Below are 26,819 nucleotides of genomic sequence, written 5' to 3'. Positions count from 1 at the left end.
TTTTGTTGTGCAATCAACCTGGACTTGATTATGAGCTAGTCTGAAAGCCATTCCCCAAGGCTGTATTTGTAGTTCTTTGCCTCCCCTTCTAGCCACAAAGGAAACAAGCAGCACAGAACTAGCAAATGAAGTGGAAAGCTGCATTCACAAGCCATCAGCTGGCTGATATATCATAGGGCTCCCTTGCCCACTTGGGTTTTATTATGCTGCCACATGCCTCACCATTGCATCACAATTGCCACCGCAGTGCTGCGAGTTCATTGCAGTCAGGTTGTTGCTCTTGACTCGGTGCCTTTGGCTAAGCCACTCTGTGAATCCTTTTCCCAAAATGGGCAGGACTATCTTTCCTGTTAGCTCACGAAGATTCCGGTAAGGATCCTGCAGGACAGCTTGCAATTCGATGGGTAGAGCTTTTCTCAGCAGAGCAACAATGGCAATGGGAAAAGGTTCTCCTTCTGAATTACGTTTGCTGCATAACAGCTAAAAACATGGGAGTTCTGGGTTAGGATACTTCTAAAGGGGAGGAATTCTGGGGTTGGCATGGAAGGCATAGTTCATAGGATGAGAGGAAGGTTGCTCTGGGCACTTATGGTTTCATTAGGGTTATTATTTAGTAAGACAGTGGGTGGCATCTAACAGTTGCTATTTCAACAGATTCTCCCTTAAACTCTTGCAAAAAAAAGAGGGGGGCTCCAGAGAGTTGAAGATTCTTCCTGAACAGTGTAGGTGTCTGCAGGGAGAAATCATCAGCCTTCCATGAGTGGAAGTGTCAGGTGGATCAAAACACCTTCTACGAGGGCACCAATTAGATCCCACTCATTTTCACCCATGCCATTTCAAAGCTTTGCCTCTTCTTTTGCTTCCTCTTGTCCATAGAAGGAATGTAGCACCAACTCAAGTCTGGCCCAACATTTTGCTGCCTGACGTGAAGGACAAGATCTCCCTGCACCGCTGCCAACTGGTAATTGTATCTCACTTCAACACTGGTGATGGGATAGTGCCTTCTACAGCACCCAAAACAGCAGACTAGTTCAGGAGGGCTAAGACAGATCTCATAGCATGACTAGAGGAGGTCCTTAGGAAGGATAGTGTGTGTGATTGTTGCTTCTACCCCACCTCCCAGCATGTGTCACCTGTGGTGGTTACTTCATTGGTAGGGGTGGCCCTGTATGAACAACATTACTCTGGATTAGCGTGGGAAGATAGTTTGCACAGAAAAGCTCAGACAAGCCTTGTCACCCAAGAAGGTATTATCACTTACTAAGCACTTTCTTCATTAGGTCCCATTCCACATACAGCCCTTGCCCAAAATCCTGGTTCGCCTCCACACTCCTCTTACACCCCACAAGCCTTTGAGTCCTACTGGGAAATACTGAGGGTGAGTAATTTCTACGCATTTCCGTGAAGCTAACTAATAAAACCAGCTTGGTGAGAGGTGACAGAATGGGATCAGAATACGAGTAATTAGTTTTACAAAATTTGCTTCCAGTGTCACTGTAGGAATGGCACTCTTTAACAGTTGTTAAATCCCATAATCCCTGCTGAGGATTTGGCCTGTTGAGTTTTATACTGCACCTCGTGCTTTTCATCTTGATGATCCTGGGGAATAGAAGGGAAGGAAGGGCATTTCTTCAGCGAAACCTGCCAATGCATCAGAGAAGCAAGTACCGGTATGAAACACAAACTGCAGACTAGGACAAAACTGAAATGGAGAGGAACAATTCATCCATTTTGCTGAAGCAAAGCAGGTCTGTGCCTGGTTAGGGTCTGGACAAGAAATCACTTGGCAGCCCCACATATACTTCATGACGCAAGAAAGGTGGAAATAAATCTACCAAATTATATCTGGCAATAAAAACTAATAAAGCACAGAAGGAAAGCATCCAGGGAGAGAGCACTGGATCTTACCTGGCTAAAGCCCTCTAAACATGGCAGCTCTGTGTGAACATCTGTTGGAAAACAGATCAAACTGAACAGCTTAATGCCAGGGATATTTTTTATTCACTGCATAGGTTTCTGTTCAGTGCAGAAGGAGCTGTTCAAGACAACCATGAAATGGTTAATATTAGGGGTGTTCATACATTACATTCAACCAGTGTATAGTCCTTTGTACCTGTGTACACAAATACTGTACATTCGGTACAGTTATGCACATGTAACATTCAATGAGTCTGTCAGGTCAGAGGCATTTCTGGGGAAATGAGGGCAGCAGGCTGCAGCACTTTAGAGCAGCCTTTCTCAAATTTGGGTCCCCAGATGTTGTTGGACTACAACTCCCATCATCCCTGACCACTGGTCTTGATAGCTAGGGACGATGGGAGCTGTAGTTTGGGGACCCAATTTGAGAAAGGCTGATTTAGAGTGTCTGCTGTTCCTGCTGGTTTTCTCTCTCTCCCCACCCCTTTGCATTTATCTGCTGTTCACTCTCTGGCATCTTTTGGACCCCCTTGGGCTCCGAAATCCACACCAGACAGAGCCATAGCGGGTTGGCAGGGAGCAGAACAGCCCTGCCAACCCCTCCAACATTTTGCTTAGTGGGAAAAATATTTGGGCATGTGGGTAGACAAGACACAGCCAAAAAGGGGGGGAACCAACAGTAGGCACCACATGTGCAAACATGCATGTACTTCAAATCACTAGCAGGGAGTTACAACTCAGGCAGCGATTCTGCCTTTTCAAAGACCTAACAGGGACTTGGGACCACAATCCTATATGCAATCTGGGGGTAAGTCCCACTGAACATGACAAGCCTTAAGGGGTTGTGCTGCTGGTGTAGTTTGGTTCTGGTGTCTAAATCCAGTTTGGGGAGGTTGTGGAAAGTTCCCAAAATGGACCATGAGAATTGCTACTATAATGTAAAACAAGAATACCCCCACCAAAAGACAAAAACAACCCAAGATGCCCCATAGAGAGGATATAAATTACCAGGCAGCCGATGAAACTGGAAGCTACTGTTTTAATGTAAGTGACTAGGCTCCTCCAAGGCAAATCAGAGATTATGGATATCAGACACAGCCGAGGTCCTGTGCGTGTTGTTATCATAAGAGTAACAAAAAAGGAGAAAGGAATTTACAGTAAACAATGAAAGCTCTGTACCAGGCAAGGCAGGTACTGCCAAGTAACCACACCTTAAACCTATGGCAAACACAATGAAATGCCTGATTGTTTAAAACAAATCTGGTACGAAATAATTAGAATATTAAGTTGCTGGCCTCTTTCTACATCTCGGAGTTGGAGGTGCAATTTAATTGGGGGGGTGCTAGTTATGTGTGCAAGAAGTGGGGGAATCAAGGGAAGCATTGTTTGCCTGTCTACCTAGGAAACATGAAGACTGTATCTTATCATTTTTGTGCTCTCCGATTTTCTCATAAGTATAGATGACAGAGAAAAAGCTGCATTTTCACCTGTAAGCCCTCAACATATAGGATGCATTTATATGCATTATACACTACACGCTGCTATTTTGCAAGTTTTTTCTGACCACTGTTCCTCCCCCCCCCCCTTTCTTTGGATGAAGATGTAATTTAGGCGGCTTGATAATCTACGAAAAGGCTGGTTTTTGTCAGCCTCTAAGCACATTTTAACTAGATGTTTGTAGCTCAGAAACTCATTCACAACTCAGGTTAACCTTTCAGGATCTTTGGGAGACTTTCAGCTTTGAAACCTAAGGCAAAGGTCATGAAAAAGCAACCTAGGAACTGATTCTCAATTTCTGGAGTTTAAATAAGTGAATCAGGAGCATGCAAAACACTTAGGACATGGTGCATTTAGGCAAACCTGGCAAGGTGTCTCACAGGATAATTTGCCATTGGCTGACGTAGCCTAACCCTTCCCAGGAGACTGCCTCTTCACAGCTGAGTGCTTTGCCCCTGCACATTATCCAAGTCATGCTTTATTAATCAGACCGTTTTCGTTGAGATTATGTTAATTACTTGGCAGATTAGGTGCTTATCTCAGAGAGTCACACTATAATCATTTACCAGGGTCTGAGCCTTTAGTGTAGAAGGCCTTGCCCTTCGGAACTCCTTGCCAATAGAGGCTCAGTAGGAGTCGTCCATATTCACTTGCAGACATCTTCTGTATTATTCAGACAGGCCTTTTGAACCTGAGATTCTTTGCCAACCAGCTTTTACTGATGTGTTTTGTTGTGTTTATTGTAATCCTGTGCTTTTAGCCTGTATACTGCATTGCAATATTTTATATGAAAGTATGTTTTAAATGTTTAAATAAACAAGCAGTACTGTATGTATCCTTGTGTGTGGTCTGAGTGCAGAAGGCAGGAAAGGAAATATTACGCTACTTTTTATAAGTTGATTGAATTCACTAGGTCAAGGAAATTGCATTTGCCCTGCTTATGTGCTATGGTACTTAATAATAAACATTTTAATTTTAAACGTTACACCAAGTTTGTATGTTCTGGCCTCCAAAAGATTTCACATGCATAGTATATAAACTACAGGTTTACTGCCTTATACTTCTGCAGTTGTGAAGACCATATATTTTCGATTGTGTATATGCTAACATATAGCAACATGAAGAAAACATCATAATGTTCCCAGTAATATTTTGAAAGTCAAAAAGTCAGTAGAGGAGCAAAACATATCACATAATTTTATTAACACAGTATCAACAAAAAAATAGAACAAGGAAAACTTCAAATATATAATTTCTTCCCATCTTAGTCACTTGGGGTAACAATGTTCTAACAAAATAAATTATCTCTTATTTCATAGAATACACAGGCTCATTATCAGTCTTTCCTAATCAGATGTTTATCACACAAAATATTTATTTCTGAATGTGTGCACGTATGTGCAAAAAACTATAAAGATTTGGCAGTATTACTCCCTTCCTGAGGCTATTCAAGAATGGAGTAGCAGTTTTTTTAAACAAAACTTCTTCCATGTTCTACAAAATACTCACTTCTCAAGAACAAACTCAATAGCTAGAAAAAAATATTTCATACTTTCTTCATGCTAATGTGGATCAACACTGACTCCAGAACAGTCCAATATAGAGATTAATTGCTGTATTGTGCATTTCCCAGATTTAATTTGTTTACAGTGGCAACAAAGCTATAAGAGCAAGGAGAGTTCACACTGAACTAATCTGGCGAAATTCTTCCTCAAACACTGTTTATACTTTTATAGAATAATCTTCCTACTGAAGGTAAACAGACTGATGAGAGTCCGTTTTGGAGTAATGTGATTATTAAGGTTCTACCATTAACATCTGAAGGATGTATATTCTGGATCTTATACAGATAGGTTATGCAATCATGGGAATGTTTAAGGCGTCATAAAAATTACACTGTAAAATACTTGCCATTAGAATCTAATTTAATATTAAAACCAGGCAACAAGAAAATTTATAATATTTAAACAACTTCCATTTTTTTCATCCAGCTGTTCACTCTAGCAATTGAGTAGAATACCTGAAATAATCTCCCAATAAGAGTAACTAATGAGACGACAGTAGCTGATTACCACCAAAAATGGAAGGGGTGGCTTCCAACCTAATTTTCTTACTGGTACTATCATTTTGCAGAGGATTACCATTTAGTTAAGAAACTAACGGTCTGATTCTTTTATACGTAAGGATCCCTGTTTCAACCAATGTTTTATAACTACTAGCAAAGGTGTTTTATTTCTTGTTAACTTTAAGTATACTTGCACTGATGGCATTCATATTGTGCAGCTATTTTAAATTTTTAAGTAAACTGCAAGTAAATTATTTTCCTTTAATGTGTACACACTGTACAGCTGAGAAGCCACTATAACCCAGTCTTTAAAGTTCTATTGTCATGCTGCATAGCTTACTTCAATATCAAAATAGAAGGGTGGAGAAGCTAGCAAACTAGCCTGAAATCTGTCAGCATATGCTAAAACATTTATAGGCAGCTTCCTAATACTAAGTCAGACCATCAAGCTCAGTTCTCTCTAAACTGGCAACAGATCTCCAAAGTTTTAGTTGCACACAGAGATGCCAGGAATTGAGCATGGGGAATTTTGCATAAACTGCATGTGCTCTGTCACTGAGCTACAGCTGAGAATCTGTAGAAATGACTAAGATTTTTACTATTCATTTAAGTTATTTATATACTGCTTAATCACCAAGGTTTCTAAGTGGTATACATGAAGAATTTTGTTTTATGAAAACCAGAGCACAATGTATTGGAGCATATTCTTGTCTGTCTAGTTCTGGGATAGAGAATCTGCGCTGGCTGCCCTTGCCCCTTTCAGCTAGCATGGCCAATGCTTTAGTGATGATGCAGTACATCATCATCTGGGAGGGCCACCCTGGTCTGGGCGGAGTGGGCAGGGTTTTCTGTCGCCTGACATTATGCTTACTTTGCAAGGCTATGGAATATTTTCAGTGAATGGTGTGGGTCATATAATGCAGGAAGAGCCCTACCAGATCACACCAACAGGCCGTATAATTCCATATCCTGTTTTTAATAGTAGCCAGGTAGGCCTGTGCGGAGCCCACAAAAAGGCCTCAACGCAGTAGTCCTCTCCTTTTATTTTGCACCGAAATAACTGGTGCTCTCTGCCACACTGTCAGGAGAGGCTCCACATTGGTGCAATGACCTAATAACTGTTGATAGTCCTCTGTTCCAGGAATTTATCAAATCTTCATTTAAAGAGATCCAAGCTAGAGGACATCATCACATCTCGTAGATGATGCAGTGTGTTATGTTAAGGGATGACTTTCAGAAACACGAAACTTAAAGGAGGAAAACGAAGTTACATAAATTTACAGTGGTAAAAATATTTCCCTACCTGCAGCTTCCCCCAAAAGATCACTGTCCCCGTTGCCAGTGCAATTCTAGAATGCAATTCAAGGAATACTTTCTATTAGAATTCAGTCTGGACAAGATTATATATGCTTATGAATGTGTACTGCCAAAGAGTCTTACTAGGTTAACAGGACTTCCTTGGAGTGAAGTGTATTAACTGAGTAGGATAGACGACCAAAACAATAATTGCCATAAGGAAACGTGATCCATTACTCTGAAATGGAGGAGAAATGGATATGTGGAATTCACTGATAACATCAACTCACCAGAATTCAAAACAAATATAATTCTACCAAAAAAAGTAAATAAGTGGAATTTTACCAAGTCACATACAGTTAGCCAATGGATATTGCCCACTGCTAAGATATAATAAGCAGAACAAGTTAAGAAATAAGCAAAAACATCTAATTGCCAAAAGCAACGAATCTCTAAATTTTGCATTTAATTTTTTTCATCACTTGATACTAAGTTAAATACAAAAGGTGTAATATAAACAGACATGAGGCACAGTTCACAAATCCTATTGTGCTGACATACCATTGCTCCAGCATGTCTCGGCCTTGCATAGCATACAACTGTGAGTAAGTCTGCCCTGTATGAACTATGGCACATTCCTTGTACTTAGCCATTCCAAGACATGTGGGTTTCATGCTGCAGCAGTAAGAAAAACTCACATAGATACTAGTGCCAAGGCACCCACAAGTCAGTTCAGGCAGACCACACACACCAAACCCCATGAACTAACACTACAGGGAGTTATCTAACCCACACTGCCACATAGTCTGAGGGTAATACAGTACCCACCAATGCTGTTGAAATGATTGGAGTAGCTGCAAAGATTCCCAGTCGGGGAACATACCTCCATTCCTTCAACACCAGGTTTGGACCAATGGCAACTACTGGGGTATGCACTGCTGTTTTGGGGGGCCAAATAAAAAGGCAAATTGGGATGATGTGGGGGACTCCCCTACTCCCTGAGTCGAAGCATGGTGTAATTCCCACCCCTTCAGTTTGATCAGGGCACCAACAAAGCCACAGAGCCGCTTTGTTTCTGTGCCAGTACAACTCTATCTTTTCCTGTATATCTCTATGCTTCTCTCGGTCCAAGGGCTTTGCAAGACGTGAAGGGGTCAAAAATGTTGTCTGCAAAGCACAGCATTGGTTGGTTTTTTTTTACAAAAATAAGTAAGTAAAACATTTCATCTTAGGGTTTTTTTTTAAGTGTTCTTTGCTCTGCTTTAATAAGAACAAAATCAACAACCCAGAGCTCTTTAGAACTCTGCAAGCAGCATTCTAGGCTCAACATTGTAAAGTATATTAGAGACCTGTGCAGGTCTACTGGGAGGCCTATAAAGCCTGTTGGAGGTCACAAACAATCGTCAGGAAAAAGGCTGATGTGAAGCTGCGAAGGTCTTTTAAAAATGTACATGCTAGTATATGCACCATTTGGCAACCTCTTAATTATTTTAAGGTAAGAAAAAGACAAGATCCCCTGGGGTTATGGAGAAAAGTACATTCTTTTTACTTCCCCACAAAAAGCACCTGGAATTTGTCTGCAATTTGGCAGGCCTAATTCACTCTGGAGGCACTTCTGTGCCTATAAACTTAATCCACTCTGTCCAAAAGGGAAACATTTTATCTGTTTTTAGATTCCCCATTATAGTGAATGGGGAACACAGACTTTCATTTTATACTGACTGGCTCAGGAGCCAAACTGCAGATCGTAGGGGAGAAGTACGCAGTGTGATTCAGCCATGGTTCAGAATTTTGAAAACAGCAACACAGATAACAGATATCTTGGGACCTGTGCACAAACTCCAAGCAACTACTGCAGAGCGGCTGAGATGCAGGCCTCAGGAAACAGGCAGGGAGTCAACACCCAATGGTAGTTTGTAGAAGGAGATGTGTGTGGGTTGCAAAAGCACACTAGTGTTGCATCCAGAAATGGTCAGTAATCACAAAGTTGATTTTTTTTTAAAAAAAACCAGATAATGTACATAAGGAATACAGAGCTTTGTAGATGCTGCTTTCATTTATTCTAAAACTAGAAAGACTTTAAAGATCACAGATATGTAAAAAGTGATAATCCAGGATGAAGGTAAATATAAGCAAATTTTCTAGACATATATACTATTTAAATATCCCACCCTAACGCATATAAATCAAGAATTATTGGAATAAATAAGTGTTAACAGTAAGAGAGAGATGGAATTTGACTGAGGCATTCTTGAAGGGTCGGTGGGAAAACAAGTTCAATTTCATAGGCATAAGGTTTGACATTCAGATTGTGTACCTTCTTCATCTGCAAGGTAAACTGGTGCAAGAAATGCAAAAGAAACATGGCAGTCACTTTTCCCAAATGATGTTGCCTTAGTGAAAAAAGCTTCTGCCAATATATTGTGCGGTTAAAGGTACTTGAAGCAAAAATTCTGTTACAGAATTTCATAAGACAGTGACAGGTCGGAGCTGCTCCAACTGAGTTTCCAGTGCAGTTCGTTCTTTGTGAACTTCCTAGATCATACAAACAAACAAACAAACAAACAAACAAACAAACAAACAAACAAACAACAATTAGAATATAGCCCTTAAAGGCATAAATGCATAAAAACAATCATGTCTTAAGATGCAGACTTATAAAATCCACTTTTACAATCACTCCATAATTAATATACTTATAGCACTAACGCCCACGTAAACTGATGTTACAACACTACAGACTTTACACTCAATTTGTGGCTTGGTGCAGCAAGTATTGCCTAAATGTCCCACTGACATTCCCCTATGCCCTGAATGCAGGGCCTGGGATCCTCTTTCAGTTTAAATCTGGGTGCTTAAGGAATTAAACACAACAGTGTATTAAAGTACACAAAGCTTCCAGAAGATGGCTTATTTGAGATGCCACAAACATTAGGCTAGCTCTCGCCAACTGATTTGCCCAACATTATTCCAAACTCTGTCATAATACTAATGTCTACAGCCAGCTGTAACGAGTTAAAGGGGCCACCTCTACACAAGCAATCTTGGAGCAGTGGCTATGAGAGACATCCAGTTAGTCAATCACTGGCTTTATTTTACTAACCACCATTAATTTGAATCTTTTTTCTTTCAACTCATACAAATATAAAATTCACTGACTGGAATATATTAGGCCAAGCACCTCACTGAGATCATTTTGTCACCGCTTGGCAGAAAAGCCAGAACTATCTTTTCTGTTCCAAGATTACAAAGAAGGTGGGATGGGTGGGGAGAAGAAAGCTGGCTCCAGAGTTCTACAGCAGATTTCTACTCACAAATGGGGCGGTCTGGGATACTGGCTTCCCTTTCCCTCTGCAGTCCCCTAAAAATCTGATCTAGATGGTTGAGGGGGAACCCTGGAGCAGCATGGGGCTGAAGGGGAATGGTGGAGGGATTGGCTAAAATCTGTACTTTAGCTTCTGCTGGATCCAAGCTCCTTCCATTTGTGAAAGGGCGCTTTGGGGTTTAACTCGCAGCCCCCACAGCTTAGAGTGCAAGTGATCCTGCTGCTCTCATATTTCAAGATGGGAGAGAGGGTATTTGCCTCGGCAAGGTGCACACACTTTGGTTTGCTTCCTGTATTTAACAGTGTAGATGGAGGCATATGACATAGGCTTCAGAGAGCTTCACGACACGTCTAAGCATAGATCCCTACTTGAAGTGTCTTCCTTACCTTCAGCTGTTGCTGGAGTTCACTGTTCAACCGAGCTAGAACCACGTTCGCTTCTTTATTTTTACGGATAGCTGTCTGAATAGCTTTCTTCTGTTTTGAAGACTGTCTGCCGGAGAGTAAAGACAAACCACTTTCAGAAAATGTATCACAGGGCCTTCCTGCTGTTTGGTAAAAAGGGATGCATTATGATAATTACACCTGAGACTAATTAAAATCAAAATGGGGGGGGGGAATGCATTTACAAAAGAGAGTTGCTATGCAGAAATAAATATTTATGAAATCAGGACATTCAATAAGAGATCATGATCTTGTGGAAATCAGAAATGTAAGGAAGAAATTGTAGAGAATTGTAGAGTTGGAAGGGACCCTGAGGATCATCTAGTTAAACCCACTGCAATGCAAGGATATGTAGCGGTACCATACGGGGATCGAACCCCCAACCTTGATGTTATCAGCACCATACTGTAACCAACTGGCTATCCAGGCATTTTAATAGCCCTATCTGTAGGCCAGAATTCATTTACTATGTTAACCTGGCTCAATTTCCTCATTAAAGCTTATTTCCCTATATACCACTGAACTGAGATCAGCTCAAATGGAGGGATCTCCAGTCTAACACTGCCAATTTCATGGACAGTTGACCTCCTACTACATGACCTGACATGGACAATGGCACGCTTTTATGGATCAACACAGCTGTCCCCTATATATTAAGGGGGAAACTCACCTTAATAGGTCTAAAGACAGCACCTGTGTTTAACTTTCAGTACAAACAGTCATAAATACGTTTTTCTGTTTAGTATAAAGAATGAGAAATATATTTTAAAATGTAAGAAGAGCCCTGTTGGATCAGATCAAAGGTCCATCTGGTCCAGCACTCTATCCCCACAGCTGCCAGTTAGATCAAAGAATCTAGTTCAACCTCCTGCAATGCAGGAATCTCAGCTAAAGCATCCATGACAGGTGGTCATCCAACCTCTGCTTAAAAACCTCCAAGGAAGGAGAGTCCACAACCTCCCGAGGGAGTCCGTTCCACCGTGGAACAGCTCTTACTAAAAGCATCTTATTAGATGTTTGTGGGAAACCTAGAAGCAGGACCCTACTTTTCAAAGTACAATAATCTATTTGAAGTCCTCTGCTACTCGCCTTCACCAGAAATAAATAGCCATCATGACTACTGATATTATCTTTGGTTTTTAAAAAGCAAGTTTTTTGGTTTTTTGTTTTACTAGCATATCTGCACCTACTAGTATTTCCCCTATGGAAACCTTATTAAGAACATTTGTATACAGATATGTTTGCTGCCCCCTTATTAGTTCATATTTTCATGGTTTTTTTCCACCTGAGAGATAGAGGTAGTTTGCATGTTACAAAGCAGTAGTAAAAGCATAAATAAAACTCATTTGTACTCCCCTGCTTCTTTGTAGCATGCAAGAGACCAAAGTTATGATGTCACAAGGTAAAACAGAATTTCCAGTATGAGTCTTTAGATTTTGTACATCCATCTGTTCTACTTTTTTTTTTTTAGTGAATATGTTAGCAATTTTCATCTTGAGAGAAAACCAAGAAACTGGAAAAACAGGGGAAATATAGGCTAGATAAGCAGAATTGTTCCTGAGAGAAGCCTTTTATGATTTTCTGCAAGGTGTTAGCAGCTCTTAAATGACAACGTGATCAAAGGCAGATACATTTGTTTTAAAAACAGCACAAAGTCCATGTGAAAAAAGTGGAGTTAGCTTTCCCACTCTCTAAAAAGAGAGGTGACAATTTAATCTTTGGAAGAGAATCCTAATGATTTTTCCAGAAAGTCTTCCCCCTGCTTCTTCACTGCCCTCCGCCATATCCTTCAACACTCTAGCTGAGGAAAACAAAAATATGCTTATTTGACTGATAAGTAAACTCCAGTCATTTACTGTTCTCAAAATAGGACTAATTTGTTATGCCAGCAGCAAATGCATCTGTTTTGAAAGAGTCAATTAGGCTCTACAAACAACACTAATACTTTCAGTTCACTTAAAAACTCTTAGGAAGAGTTCCAGCCTTCCACATTACTTGCCAGAAATACATACTTCAGAAGGGTGTGGCTTTATACCATCACTTTTCAGGTACTACATGGGATTAGAAAACTTAAAATAAAAATAAAAAATGGCTGCATGGATTCAATGGCCAGGCAGTTATTCCTTCATTGTACTGGTTCCAAAACACATTTCAACAGCCCTCAAAATCATGGAGCCAGAACACTAGAACAGGTATCAAAGTTCATCTATTCAGTCTCTTGCCATACACCAGGATTTTCCGCCTACATCTCTCCACAGATTAACTGTCCCTTTCCAGATTCCCGCCCCTGCCCACCCCTAATCCACAGAAGAGTATTTCAGAAGGCTAGATGTCTTTTTCAGCGAGTCTGCATGCTCTAAGTACTAAGAAAAAACAAGTGAGTTGCATAAGCTGTGTCAGCATCTGGTGGTTGTGAATTGCCCAAACAAAATTATTTTCAAACTTCACATCTGGAAGACAGTGGAAGGAAGTACAGCTCACTTGCACTTTTTCCACATTCATTTTTTTTAGAATGCTTTAAATCCCTCCATGTTGCCACAAAGCCCTCTCCCCAATTTCTCATAAAAGTCAGCCTTTTTACTTTGGGATTGTATGGTGGGATTTGATGGCAGGCAAGGAAGGGGCTACACTTTTTGTGGGAGAAAGTTCCTGGTTCTCTAGCGTCTGGCTTTCAGGCCGGAATTTCCTGCGAATCGGTTTTGATGGTGGTTGAGTAAGCAACACCTCCTGTGGGGGGAAAAAGAGAGCAATGATTAAAATAACTATTGATGATTCATTAGGAAAACAACACAGCAATCAGAATCTCATTAACAATTTTTTTCGGACCCAAAAGGTATTGTTTACTTTGGTTCTGTCTATCCTCATTCCCTAGACCACTTTAATTTATCTCTGTTATGGCATCATCTCTTAGGAACTAGTATCTTCATACCTGGAGTTCCTCAGGAATTAAAAGAAACCAAAAAATCAGTGCAGCTTGAGAGGTTCCATTCGCTATGTTGATTCAAAATGGCATCCAAACTTTATCTAAACATAGATGAAAGTTTGCTCCTTGGTTTCTGGAACCATTGTGCAAAATTTAGCTGCAATTGGTGCAGTTCTGAAAATTTCAGTCTGCCATCTAGATTCAAAATGGCACCTAATTGTAGCCATAATACACACAAACAACAACAACAACAACAACAACAACAACAACAACCCATCCTGCTTCTTGATCTCGGAAACCAGCATGTAAAATCTGGCTATAATATCTTAAAGAGTTGTCCAAACTATAGCAAACAGATAAACAACTTTCCATAATACATAGAAGTTTCCTGGGCAAATCCATTGCTAAGAATAAGAGTTGCCTAACATCATAATTATGCTCTTAATTTTTGTTTATTTCAGTAGGACCACCACAATGAAGATTCTTCTGAATCAGTTTATTTTGGACGGAGACAATATTCCAAATGCAAACTGGAAAATTACATCACAAGTAGTCACTAAGAGATTAAAAAAAGAGTGGTGGTAGAATGCATGGAAAGGAAAGTTTGCATTATGAACTCATAAATGAACACATTCAATGGAAACATAGTTGATGACATAAAAACCCTAACTTTGTAGGTTGAATTTTAACTACTGTATTTTCTGTATCAGTATAGATATAGTGTAAACCAATACAGTATATATGCATTGACAGTATATACAGTAGCCCATGCGTTGACAACTAAAACAAGACTTAGAGGGGGGGAAATACATCTTACAGTATAACATTGCGTATTTTCAGCTGATCAGGTTTTTATATGGTCAATCTGCATTGGTTTCCAATTTTCTGTATGTACTCCAGGTGCAATTCTCTGCCACTTTTGTGGCAAGGATACCTCATTTTTCAAGCACTGGGTGCACTTATATACCTGAGAGAACATTATTATTTCTCCAGATAACTCTTACCTATTGCCGTTGCTACAAGGAAGGTGCCTTGATATTGTTATAGCACCCATAAGATACTACTTGAAATATGAAGGGTCTCAGGCTACACATCACTTCCTTTTCCTCCATGCATGTATTTATGCTGTTGTGTGAATTTATTGCTACCTATCACCCACTTTTCTGAAGCAATCAATAAAGCAAGAACTATGATCCCGGCCTGAATCTTCCTTCCTTCTTTCCTTCTCCTCTTCCGGTCCCTGCCTCTACCTTCACTCAGCACCAACAGTCAGGAAGCTAGTGTTCAGCCAGTTTCCAAAATACGTGGTGGGAAAGTCTGAATAACTTTGTACTCCAGTTAACCCCCCTTTCCTTAGAGCCCCCTTCCCTTTGTTCTAGTAAACCCCTCCCTTTAGGAAACAGAACCGTAGGAACCTCAGTGTTCAGCTCTCATCAGTCCCTCTCTCACCAGTACTGTTCCAACTTGCTTCAGTTTTCATGGGATTCTTCCTGGGATACATTGCTCCAGCCTTACAGCCTCACTCCCCTATGTCCTTATACTGACTACCTTTGTCACATTCCATTTCTCTTATCTGTGTTTCAGATTTAGCTAGGAATGTGAAGGAACACACAGCTGCCTGTTCCCTCTTTTAAGTTGCTCATATTTTTCCATTACTTTGAGAAGAACCCAAGATGCCTCGCTTAAGAAATGCAGAGTGTGGGGCTCAAGGGAACCAAAAAAAGGCTTGTCTCCATTCAGCTTACATCTTTTGCCTCCTGGGAAATGAAAACAATCCATAGCTTGTTTTCATGGAGGCACTGCGGACCACCACAACCATGTTTTCTCCCAAAGAACCATGGTATCCAGTAACCTTCTGTGTGCAAAGCATGAACTTTACATATAAAAATGACTCTATCAGTTTGTCTGTGGTAGGAAAAATATACAAGTTGCACTCATGAGGTGCCACAATAGATTGCTCCTTTTGGAACAGTGATGCTAGTGCTATTTCTTAGTGTCCTGATCTTCAGGAGAAGTCAGTATGTGGAACTATTTATCACCTTTATGGGTTTGAAATGAAAAGAGAAAACTATATGCCTTGACCTTACCTTTTTTGCTGGGCTGCCTTCTTCAACTTGTGATGAGGACCTGTTCATTGGCAAATGCATTTCAATCTGAGATTCTTGTTCCATCTGTAACAATAGACAAGACACCATAACACCAAAATTGCTAGCAGCCACCCACCAATCAAAACTAGTTATCAACACTCAGTCACACTCCAGTGTGACCAACAAAAGAAATAGGAGCAGGCTTTGATTTTCAGAGGCTGGGAAGCTGGTTTAGCTGCTGCTGCTGCAGTGATGTCTGTGAATGAACCCCAGAAGTTAATGGCTGCCATTCACTCTAATGAGAAAAACAAAAGTGTCCTACATTTGTGAGCATTATTACAGTACAAGTGAAATAAAATCTGCTCCCTATCCCTGACACTAGGTGGCCTGCTTTCCACCAACAAGAGATTCAGAGGCGCCTTGCCCCCAGCCAAGGATCCACAAAATATACAAGTCCTACTCCCAACTGCAGTATACACAGTCATACTGCTAACATATAATGAAAAGAGATGTGATTCACCTAGCACTGCAGCTACACAACCTCCAGTCCTTTTAATGCTGCAGTCCTTACCTGGTAGCAAGCTCCACTGAACATAATGAGAGTTACATCTGAGTACACATGCACCATAAAACAGTTTTCAGAGATCACAGAGTCTGAGGAGCAGCAGTGCTTGGTGAAAACAAACCCAGATTAGGAAATTAGTACTGCAATTTTAAATATGAGGGGCATGGCGAAGGATCACATATGTGGTTTCCTCCGCTTAATACAATAAAAAACTTTCTTTACTTCCAGCAACAGTTTAATTTCTGACATGTGGTCTCCATTGGCTACATGGAAAGCAACGTTATGGAACTGTGCAATGGGACTTATTTCCAACTAATCCAAGAGAGTTTTAGGATTGCAACACCAACACACAACAATTATATAATCAAATTATGTAATGAAGAACATTCTAAGGGGGAAAACAATGGTGTCTTATTTATATTAAAACAAATAGCTAGTTTTTAAGATCCTGCCCCTGATAAACATTCATCATGTAGCAAATGAAAACAAAGTTAAACTGAAACCAGCTAACCAATTTCATAGTCCTCTTTTTATGCAAAGACATAGTTTTAGCGAATCAATGAAGTGACAGTTTATGAAGCCTGACAGCTTCCTGGAAAGGCTTATTGGTGTACATAAGTAATGTAATATCTGCCTGCACTTATTTTACACACACTAAAATTTGGCATTTCTAACTTCTGCAACAATAAATGACCCAACTGCATACAGTGGAACCTCAGCTGTCGAATGTAATCCATTCCAGAAGACCGTTCAACTTCTGAAACGTTCAACAATTGAGGCGCAATTGCCAGTCAGCCAATTCCTTTGAAAAAAGGGAGAAACGCGTCTCAGAAGCCGTTCGACTTCCGAGGCACGTTCAAAAATGGAAGCATTCACTTCCAGGTTGTTGGCGTTTGGGTTCCAAATTGTTCGGCTTCCGAAGCATTTGACAGCCGATGTTCCACTGTATATTCAAGTTGCCATGTGAAGGTGCCAACTTGCTGAAGGCAACTGTATCTGGCTCTGGTCAGTGCCTAGATGGGAGGCCTTACTAGAACCCCCCCCCAAAAAAAAAATGTACACCACCTTGGGTGCCATGATGGAAGAAATGTGCAATATAAATGTAAGAAAACATATGAAAGTTAAAAATTAAATAAAACCAGTGACATTGACTATATTGTATCTCTCATTCTAACACAGTAGTAGCTGGGAAAAGATTGCTGGCAGAAAATGGAAGCTTACTCTCCTTTAGCAAGGTATACAAATGTAATTAAAATATACATCCAGGGTTGAGCCACAGAACTGAAAACAGAGGCAAAATTAAACTCCAGCTTTGTCCAACTTTTCTGAAGAACCTGACATTTTCCAAGCACCTGGGATGAAAAGTCACTTTGCTTCTGACATTTAATTTGTATGCCTGTGTATGCATATGCAGAGAGTCATAATCTTTGAGTCAAATCAAAGGATCCAGAATTCAGAACGTTGTAGATGCATGAAATGCATAGGCATACCCAGGGATTGGTGAAACTGGCCCTCGTCAGGGACGCAGGCTGCATGCACAAAAATTACCCCAGAGATGAGGGGCTCATTAGTTAATAAACTAGGTAATAACTTTCCCATGTTTACAAGGTTTTGTACTCTTACATTTGATTTGTTTTATTTCATCTACAGAAAAGCACTCTTTAACCAGTCTAATATCAATGAAAAGAGAGACCGTCTAAAGAGGAGTAGGAATCAATGCAGCCTTTTGCTCCTTCCTTGGGTATGTGGGGTCTGGCAGATGAAATGGCTCAGTACCAAATTAAGGGGGAGAGGAGATGAAGAAAGCAGCAGCAGCACCAAATCTGTAGCCCCAAATTTGGGGAGTGGGTGGAGGGTGACATTCAGTCCACAGGGAAGGGCAAGCAGCAGCAGCTACTGTGGCTGGCAGAGCTGCAAAGCTGTCTTGCTCTCCCCCCCCCCCCGAAAGAAGCCACCGCCTGTGATGAGCAGGCAGGCCAAAGAGGGTTGTCAGCCGAGAGCTCCCAAGCAAGGCCTCCTGGAGCATTGTGAGGCTTGGGCAATTCAGGGATCAGCCTCAAACACTCACAGTTATTTTGCCCCTACAGATAACCAGTTTATTGAACATTCATTCTGATTTGCTTGCACAAAGCTCACACGTTAGATTACATCTGGCCATTATCGAGCTGTTAGATGACTGTGAGCATTTGCTCTGCATTCTTCCTGATTTGCTTATAGGGTGTTTAGATGGCTTCTCGTTACTCGTTCTTTCATCCCACAATTGTCAATGCATTTCCAAACTGCAAAAAGTCCATATTTATTTATTTTTTAAAGTGGATTGGTTGTGCTAAAGTGACAGAATCCACTGTCAACTGCACCCATTGAGAGTTTACCTACGTGGCACTATTCCTTCGGTTTTCTCAGTACAACCCTGAGATAAGAAAATGTCATTTGAAACACAATAAGCCTGCTCTTCTTTTCTGGCGGCCTTTAACTGTCTTGCCCTCTCTGGTGCTCACATCAGCCTCAGCACAGTGTATCTCTTGTTGGCATCTGTCTGTTTCAGGAGACAATGAAGGAGTGCATCTTTGGGGTGGGAGAGTTACAGCACTTGAAGTGGCTGTAGAGAGTGATACAGGAAAGACATGTTTTGTTGCAGCTGGGGCAGATGAAGGTGCCTGGATGTGCAGTTTTAGATGCACCATTGCTTCCCCCCCCCCTGCGCTCATCCCAGTGGTCATTCCTCCTCTGGTCACTGCTGTGGATACACAACCTGACCGTCTCCAGGTACTGCAGTCTTCTGCAAGGGATTCCCACATGGCAGGGTTGATATTATCAGCCTGCATGTCTCATTTGCAGGGCATCAACTGTCTATGTACAAACATGATCAGTATATCTAAATCTCCAGAGGCATACCTAGAGTCCCTTGTACCAGCAACGCACCGCTGCTATTGCAGCAAGATCAAACACAGGAGAAGTGATGGGGGTGGCACCGATATAACTCCTTGCCAAGGCCACCAGGGACCTGAGGTACACCTCTGATGAATTCTAGATAAATCTAGATTCAGTGGGCACCTTCTGTGCCAGCTTTTAAATGCCTGCTGAAAACTTCTCTATTCTGCCAAGAGATAATTAGGAGTATATTCCCCACAATGGTCTACTGATGTTTGTTTTTTAATTCATTTTTGCTTTTTACTTGTTTTTTACTTTTTGTGATTTTATTGGTTTTATGTTTTTAAATTGCTGTAAACTACTAATATATTTTTATGATATGGCAGTTTATAAATACTTTTATACATCATAAATAGATGAATGAAATCCACACAACCTGGCTTCCCAAGTGCTGTATTCATTAGAACCATGATAAACTTCTTCCCCACATAAGAAGAACCCTACTGTATCGGACCAAAGGCTGATCAAGTCCTACAGCCTGTTCCCCAGTGGCCAACCAGGTGTTTCTGGAAAGTCCACAAGATAACATGAAAGCAATTAGCAATTTCCTGATGTTTTCTCCCCAGAACTGGCATTCAGAAGCATACTGCCTTAGTTACTAGAAGATGCATATATAACCTTCATGACTGGTAGACATCAATAGCCTCATCCTCTGCTGGCTTGTCTAATTTCCTCCCAAACACATATAAACTGGTGGCTGGTCACCATATCTTATTGGCAGCAAATCCCATAATTTAACTATGTGCTGTGTGAATAAGTACCTCACAGAGACTGTCTTCACATCAGAAAAAGTATTGTGTGACATGGTCCTAATTTTGTAATATATTAGGAAAAGAGAAAAGTCAACAGTGCAGATGCTAAATATATCTGTAGCTCTAGATCACAGAATTATATAAAACCATTGTTTGTTCCACATTAAAGTTGGACAATAAGATGGTTCTGACAGAGATCGTGATGATTTAAGAACAGGATTAAGATACGTCCACCCATTTCACAATCTGTTAAAGGAACATAGTGCCTAAGTTTCCCTTCTACTTTTTCTTTTTGGCTGCTACTACATATACAGATATGCTGCTACTACTACTGTGAGCTTCCTGTACTCCCAACTGCATTATTTGCCAAACAAGTATAAAATATATTTTCTCTGGGAAGCTTCAACAACAAGAGCAGGAAGCCAGCTATGCATTCTGCTGTGTGTGTTGTGTGTAAATTCCCAAACTGTAATGGGTGCTAAAGTCCTGTTACATGTGGACTATCAAGATCAGATGCAGAGAATGAGTGCACCAGCTCCATTAAAAAAAGCATCATGCCGACATGCCCCGTATGCATCTGATTAGAGAGAAACAAAGCAGTATGTAACAGCTCTGCACCAACATTGTACAGGCACCACAGCTGTATTCCTTCATGATGCAGAACATGTGAGTCAGCTGTTCATTCAGTGATGAATCCATTGTGCAGTGTAAATTGAATGCATAATCGGCACGTTGTGGTTATGTAGTAGTGCAGATACATCCTTAGGGCAGCTCAACACTGTACATTTAAAGCATATTCAATGCACAGTTAAAGCACAAATAAATCTGGGAAGTGTAGTCTGTTAAGGGTGCTAGAAATTATATCTCTGTGAAGGGGAAACTACAGGCCCCAGGATTCTTAGGGGGAAGTTGTGTGCTTTAAATCCATTAACATACCTTAAATGTCTAGTGCGGGGGTCGGCAACCTTTTTCAGCTGTGGGCCAGTCCACTGTCCCTCAGACCTTGTGGGGGGCCGGACTATATATATTTTTTTGGGGGGGGGGGATGAACAAATTCCTATTCCCCACAAATAACCCAGAGATGCATTTTAAATAAAAGGACACATTCTACTCATGTAAAAACACGCTGATTCCCGGACCGTCCACAGGCCAGATTGAGAAGGCGATTGGGCCGCATCCGGCTCCTGGGCCTTAGGTTGCCTAACCCTGGCCTAGTGTGAATCTGCCCAAAGATAAATCATGGTACACGTAAAATATGAAAGGATGGCATTCAATTACTACATCCTGTCAGCATAAGGATTTCCACTTCTGCAATGGGACCCACCCCCCGTGTGTGCCCTGCACCCCTCAAACAGGTTTCACTTTGCGAGAAATCTTTGTGCCACTGGAACTTTCATATAGCACAGCATTGAGTTGGGCTGATTAACTGAGAACCACCAATAATAGTGTTAGAAAATGCAATGGAGGCAAGTTACCTCACTCAAAATAAAGGTTTAAAAAAGAAGAAGAAAGGAAAATGGGATAAATGGTTCTAAAAAGTTATATTCCCCAGAGTTGCATTAGTTTCTGCCTCCAGATTCTGGCCAAGTTTAACAAGCTAACACTTTGCAGCTGCACACCTAGCACTCCTCCCCCCATTTCTATCTGTCCATCTTATTTGCTTTCAGCTAGTTGTTCGCCTCAGTGGGACTTCTAAAAAGCGCTCAGAACTTACGTAACACTGTTTCCTGAAAAGAACACAGTGTGACATGCAATTTAAAGGGCATCTGAAAGTGTCACTGCACTCATTACATAAAACTGAATAAGCTGCTGAATGAAAAATTATAACTGCTCTCCTAATTAAAATACTATTTGAATAGTTGTAAAATATCAATTATTCCATAAATATATTCCACCTATAAGGCAGCAGTACTGTCATCCAACTCATTTCCTGAGATTTCATAGTGAATTGTTCAATTTTTTCTATCTCCATCAAATTCAAGTGTCTCCGTTTAAAGGTCCCTCCTTCTCAATCTCATATTCTAAATGAGACTAGAGTTATGCTTCGAGACTTGAGGATGTGTCACCCCCCCCCCCGTTACCTTAATCCTTGCTGACACTGAGGAAGCTGTACAAAAAGCAACATAAATATATCACCAGGCAAGGGAGTGGAGTGCTTGCCAGTAGAAAAACAAGCGCCAACATTAAATGATAGCTTTTATGGACTCCTTGCAGTTTTGACATCAAAATAATTGATGAGGCAGCATTTCTTACTGTTTTCTGGCTTTTTCTGTGCCATTGAGATAGGACAGGAACAACAATTAACCTTGGGTTTTTCCTTCTCGGCTAGTACAGTACTGTGTGCTACCACAGAATCCAAGAACTGATAGGGACCAGCATAATCACTAGGCTAATATTGAAGGTATCAGCCTCCAGGCATTTAAAATCATATCCACAGTGATTTATTTTTTTATACCCCCACCAAACCTTTCACAGACTTACATTTCCCAACCTTGATTACAAGGGGGTGGGGGCCTTTTCCAGAGATGCCCAATCAAGTTCATGGAACAACCTAGGAAAAACCAAGTTGCTGTTTAGGGGGGTAGCAAGGAGCACCAGGCTGTGAGAACCCTATTCCATTGTGGGATGCTCAACTCAAAATCTATACTACACTCAAGCTGCATGGAGAGGTCTGGTGCAACATAAATATATAAATATTATTTCAAGTAAGAAAATAACCAGGTATGAACATGAGGTTGACAGTCTAACTGGTTGTCATATCCTTAAAGTGCCACCTAGTGGAAACTATCACAATAGTTCAATAAGAGTGAAACACACACTCACAAGGTCACTTGCTTGGCAAAAGCTGGCAGTTTCAAACATCTACAGGTGAAACACGTGAATTTAGTTAACTCTGGAGAACATGTATGAGAGCATGAACTTAACTGAACTTTCTAGTTACTCTGACACCTTTCTGAAAATATGTAGATGCACCTGTGTTGTGCTAGGTAAAAAAAACCCACAGGCTCACAGCACAATAGATTTATGTTCACATGAAGATGAACATCAGATTCAACTTCTAATGTGCTTTACTTGTTCTGCTGCCACTGAGAGCGGCTTTATGAATGAACTAAATTCACCTATGTGGTCACCATGATTGGGCATGGCTTCCCAGTCTGTATGCAGCATAAATCAGCTTGCATGTGTAATGCAAATCCGTAAGAGAATCAAAATGAATTCTGCCCACAACTGAATTTAGTTGTGTACAACCCTAAAGAGCGATTCATATGACCATCTCTTTATGTACACTTTCTTCCTATGACTTTATTTTTCAGAATGACTGCACACATAGGCATGTTTTTCCTAAACAAACATAAAAGAAGGAAAAAACCAGTCCATGTATACCATACCCACCATGCACGAAAACTGAGCAATCATCTATTTCTCTGCATATGCAGGCAACTCCCCATTTGCGTGGGGTTGCAATCTGGGTCATTGTGTGCATCAGCTGTCATGCGTAAGCCCATCCTGTCCCCTTCCAAAACAGAAAATGACACACATGTCAGCGTTCATGTATCAATTGGACACACCATTGCATTAAGAATGGTTTATTTTCCCTTTAAAGTGTTGCTAATTTTAGGTCCTTAAATCTGTTTTTCCATCTCTTCCTCAGAAGCAGCTAGACTTTTTCGGTTCAATTTGTGAACCTACTATTTAGCACAGTGAAACATCAGATTCTTTTTTGCAGCTTGTTGTAGAAGCTGAAAGTGATAGCATAGAAAGAAAACCTATAGGGATGCAAATGCAACAAGCTGCCAAAATCTTGCTGAGCCAACTGCTTTTGCAGCACTCTGCAATCCTCAAATTTTGATAAGCTGCTCTTTAAAAAAAGAAAAAAGAAGAAGCTGTCTGAGAGTCAGTGATAAGGTTTAGGGCAAAGGAAGTAACATATATAAATCACAAGAGTGCTCAGCGCTTTTAGAAGCAATGAATAGGACCTTGATGGAAATATTACCAATCTTTCATACTCCAGCTTCACAAAACCAGATTAAAGTAAGATAGAAGGCGGTATGTGTACTCTTCTATGGCTGTATTAATAGGTTGCTTGGTGTGGTTTTTTTGGTGGTTTTTTAAAAATACATATAATACAGAACGAAAGTATTATTATTATTTTTTGCAGTACCAGAATTCCTTAGGAAATATTTCATGTATTCAGCCAACAAGCTCTGTAGTACACAGAGCTTCCTCTACCTTTAAACCTATTTTATCATTTTATCATGCCACTGAGTATTTATGTTATTTTATAGAATAAATAAAATGAAATGGTATCAAGACTTGCACTTTAAATCCGACTGAATTGTACTCAGGTGATGGAGGATAGCATAAGTAATGCTATATAGCAATTTCTATCATTTCATTAAGGCAATGATTGTCAAATTAATGCAATTAATTAATGCAATTAATGTCAAACGTGCTGTTGACTAGAGCAAGCCCACAAATGTTATGGAAGGTAAGCTTCTCTTACACTCTGTAAGGTGCCATGCATACTGACAGCGATATATACAAAATAATACTATAATTTTTTTGTTTTTAATTATATATCCATATATTGTTGGACACAGATAAGGGGTAACGGATTTGGCTGTCAGTTGAAGCATTTAAACAGTGCCTGCACCTATGCTCAACCAGTTTATTTGTAAATAAACTTACTTACTGCAAATACCAGAAGCTTCAAGTGAACTCCCTAAAAAGGTAGCTAAAATCAGTTAAGCACTGTGCCCCTCAAACTTTTCACCACTCTGGGAAGTTGGGGTGTACATAACATTACTGTTTTTTCTTATTATCTTGTGTTGTTAGCTGCTTTGGACTGTTTAACAGTTGTTAAGGAAACAACTGTTTTCCCTCTCAATAAACAATAAACAACCATTCCAGCTTGATACATAGACTATTTTCATTTTCTCTCTCTCTCTCTCTCTCTCTCTTTCTTTCTTTCTTTCTCTTTCCTGCCTTCCTTTCCCTTCCTTCTCTTTCTCTGTATCTACAGATATACTCATACACACACATGCATGTATATATAGCAGACAAATACAGAATGCAGCTGCACTAGATAAGTGGTGCTTCACACACACACCCCGATGTCCCCAGTCCAAGAGATGACACCTGACTCCTGCTAGCACAACAAATGCTTAAGACATGAATAACTTTGCTAAGCAATCCTCCTTGACACACTACAAACGCCATCTCTGACATCATTACTGACACCCAATACACAATTCATATTTGTGCAGATATAGTACTTTTTCAAAAGGTTTTCTCGTGTGTGCACGCAAGAGAGTGAGAATGCTGTGCATATATATCCTTTGCAGCACAAAAGCCCTCATGTAGCCCTTTTGTAAGAAAAAATAAATGCGAGGCTACAATTTGACCTTTGCCGTAATGTCTTGCCAATATATGAACACTTTCCTTTTCCTTTGAAGGGCATATAAACCCTTTTCATAGCACCAGAATCTATACCCCCTGTGGGTTTTAAAAGAAGAATGATTTCCTATTCTACATGACATAATGTCAGAACTGTTGTGGGCAGATGATGAATAAAGCAGAGCAATGTGAGTACTTTGGGTAGCAAAAATAAACCACTTCCTTAATTGAATGGCAAATATTACAAGGCTATAATATATGTGTATATTCCCCCCCCCTCTTTTGCAGGACTCTGAAGTTTCAAGATCTCTAGCATACATTAGATTTATTCCACCTGAATGTACCAGAGATGCAACTGAAGCTCATACTCCATCAACTCTGCTCAGACTCCACACTACTCACTGGGATACAAATTTAAACCCTGGACATAAGCAGCTCCAATAAAACTATGGGCTAGACCCATACACTTCAGGGAGAGGAAGAATTCAACCTTAGGGACATCCGAATCTTGCCTTTCCATAGATAAATGGTTCATGTTGCGCAGAGATGTCACTATCCTTATCAGTTTACTCTTGCCTGTCTTCTTCTTTGTTACCTAGGATTGCCCAATCAGTCTGAGGTGGGAAACTTGTGGTTGTTGCAACGGTGGTGACTCAGCAAATCTCTCTCTTACATTGGAGTATTCCTTCTGTCCGGCCTCAGCCTCAACCTAATTGCCTTCTGTCTCAGGTGCCCCTTTGCCTCAGGCAGTCAAGTCTTTGGCTATGTTGCCCCAAGAAGCCACTGGGGTTTGGGGCTGCTCCATACTTTTGCTCAGGCTTGTTTGACTTTGTGGTGCCTTAACAGGAGTGGATTGCTCTAGCTAGATCTCTTCCTTTGTCTCCTCTTCCCCATTCCCCTGCCTCTTTTCCATGTTTGTTGTTTTCTTCACGTTAGGAAGGAACCTCAAAGAGCGAAACCAGTGTAATGTTCTCCAAGTTTCTCTACAGAGCAGTGGTTCTCAAACTTTTTTCTATGGTCCACACTTTCAGAATAAAAATATGCTCGTGCCACACCAATCTTTTATTGATAAGAAATACACTGGAAAACAAAAGCAAACAACTCCTAAAAGTGCTTGTTATATAAGCTGTTGGTGCATGAAGGTGAATTTGGGTAGCCTGTGCATAATCTTGCAATAATTAACCATCCTGCCATTCTGTAACATTTATACTTAGCACTTCAAGCTACAAAACCATTTTACATATTGACCACCATTATGAACATTATGTCTATATACATAAACAAACCAACTTATCTGAACCCAAATTGGGACTCAGTGGTTCTTGGTATTTCCCCACAAGTAATCGAACTGAAGAGAGGTACAGCGCAATGGCCCGCATGCTGTGCAACAAGCATCAGATTAAAGATCTCAAATATCATGCCTATATGGTTGCAAGAGTTAACGCATGAAAAAAATGCAAATAAGGACGCTTGTAAAATTGGTAGCAGCTGATTCATCCATTACAGATTGGCTCCGATATGTGCAAATAATTGCTCATTCAACTGTTCTATTTGTGTGAGCAATCGGCTGCCCAAGAAGCATGTGGGCATGGAGGATGCCAGCAGAACTCTTTGATAGCA

The 26,819-nt window shown here is 40.5% G+C and overlaps 1 protein-coding gene and 1 long non-coding RNA gene across 3 annotated transcripts in view; one reads left to right on the top strand and one right to left on the bottom strand.

Annotated features, from left to right (window-relative positions):
• Positions 1 to 26,467, top strand: LOC308589260. Its single transcript, XR_014009186.1, has 3 exons — positions 1 to 446; positions 877 to 961; positions 25,488 to 26,467. It is a non-coding gene; the product is annotated as an uncharacterized lncRNA (long non-coding RNA).
• The window catches only part of REPS2 (RALBP1 associated Eps domain containing 2), a 94,145-nt gene continuing 71,913 nt past the window's right edge, over positions 4,588 to 26,819 (bottom strand). For both annotated transcript variants that reach the window (XM_081198112.1, XM_081198111.1), the window contains 4 exons: positions 15,555 to 15,638; positions 13,126 to 13,271; positions 10,488 to 10,593; positions 4,588 to 9,310 (listed from right to left, as the gene is read on the bottom strand). In XM_081198112.1, the coding sequence (XP_081054238.1) occupies positions 9,242 to 9,310; positions 10,488 to 10,593; positions 13,126 to 13,271; positions 15,555 to 15,638 (405 nt within the window). In that variant the 3' untranslated portion in view covers positions 4,588 to 9,241. The remainder of the gene's footprint in view (positions 9,311 to 10,487; positions 10,594 to 13,125; positions 13,272 to 15,554; positions 15,639 to 26,819) is intronic.

The sequence above is a fragment of the Podarcis bocagei genome, assembly GCF_964188305.1.
Source record: "Podarcis bocagei genome assembly, chromosome: 6".
NCBI classification, from domain to species: Eukaryota; Metazoa; Chordata; class Lepidosauria; order Squamata; family Lacertidae; genus Podarcis; species Podarcis bocagei.
The sequence above is the reverse complement of the archived record's forward strand: the minus strand, read 5'-3'. Positions and strand labels throughout refer to the sequence as shown.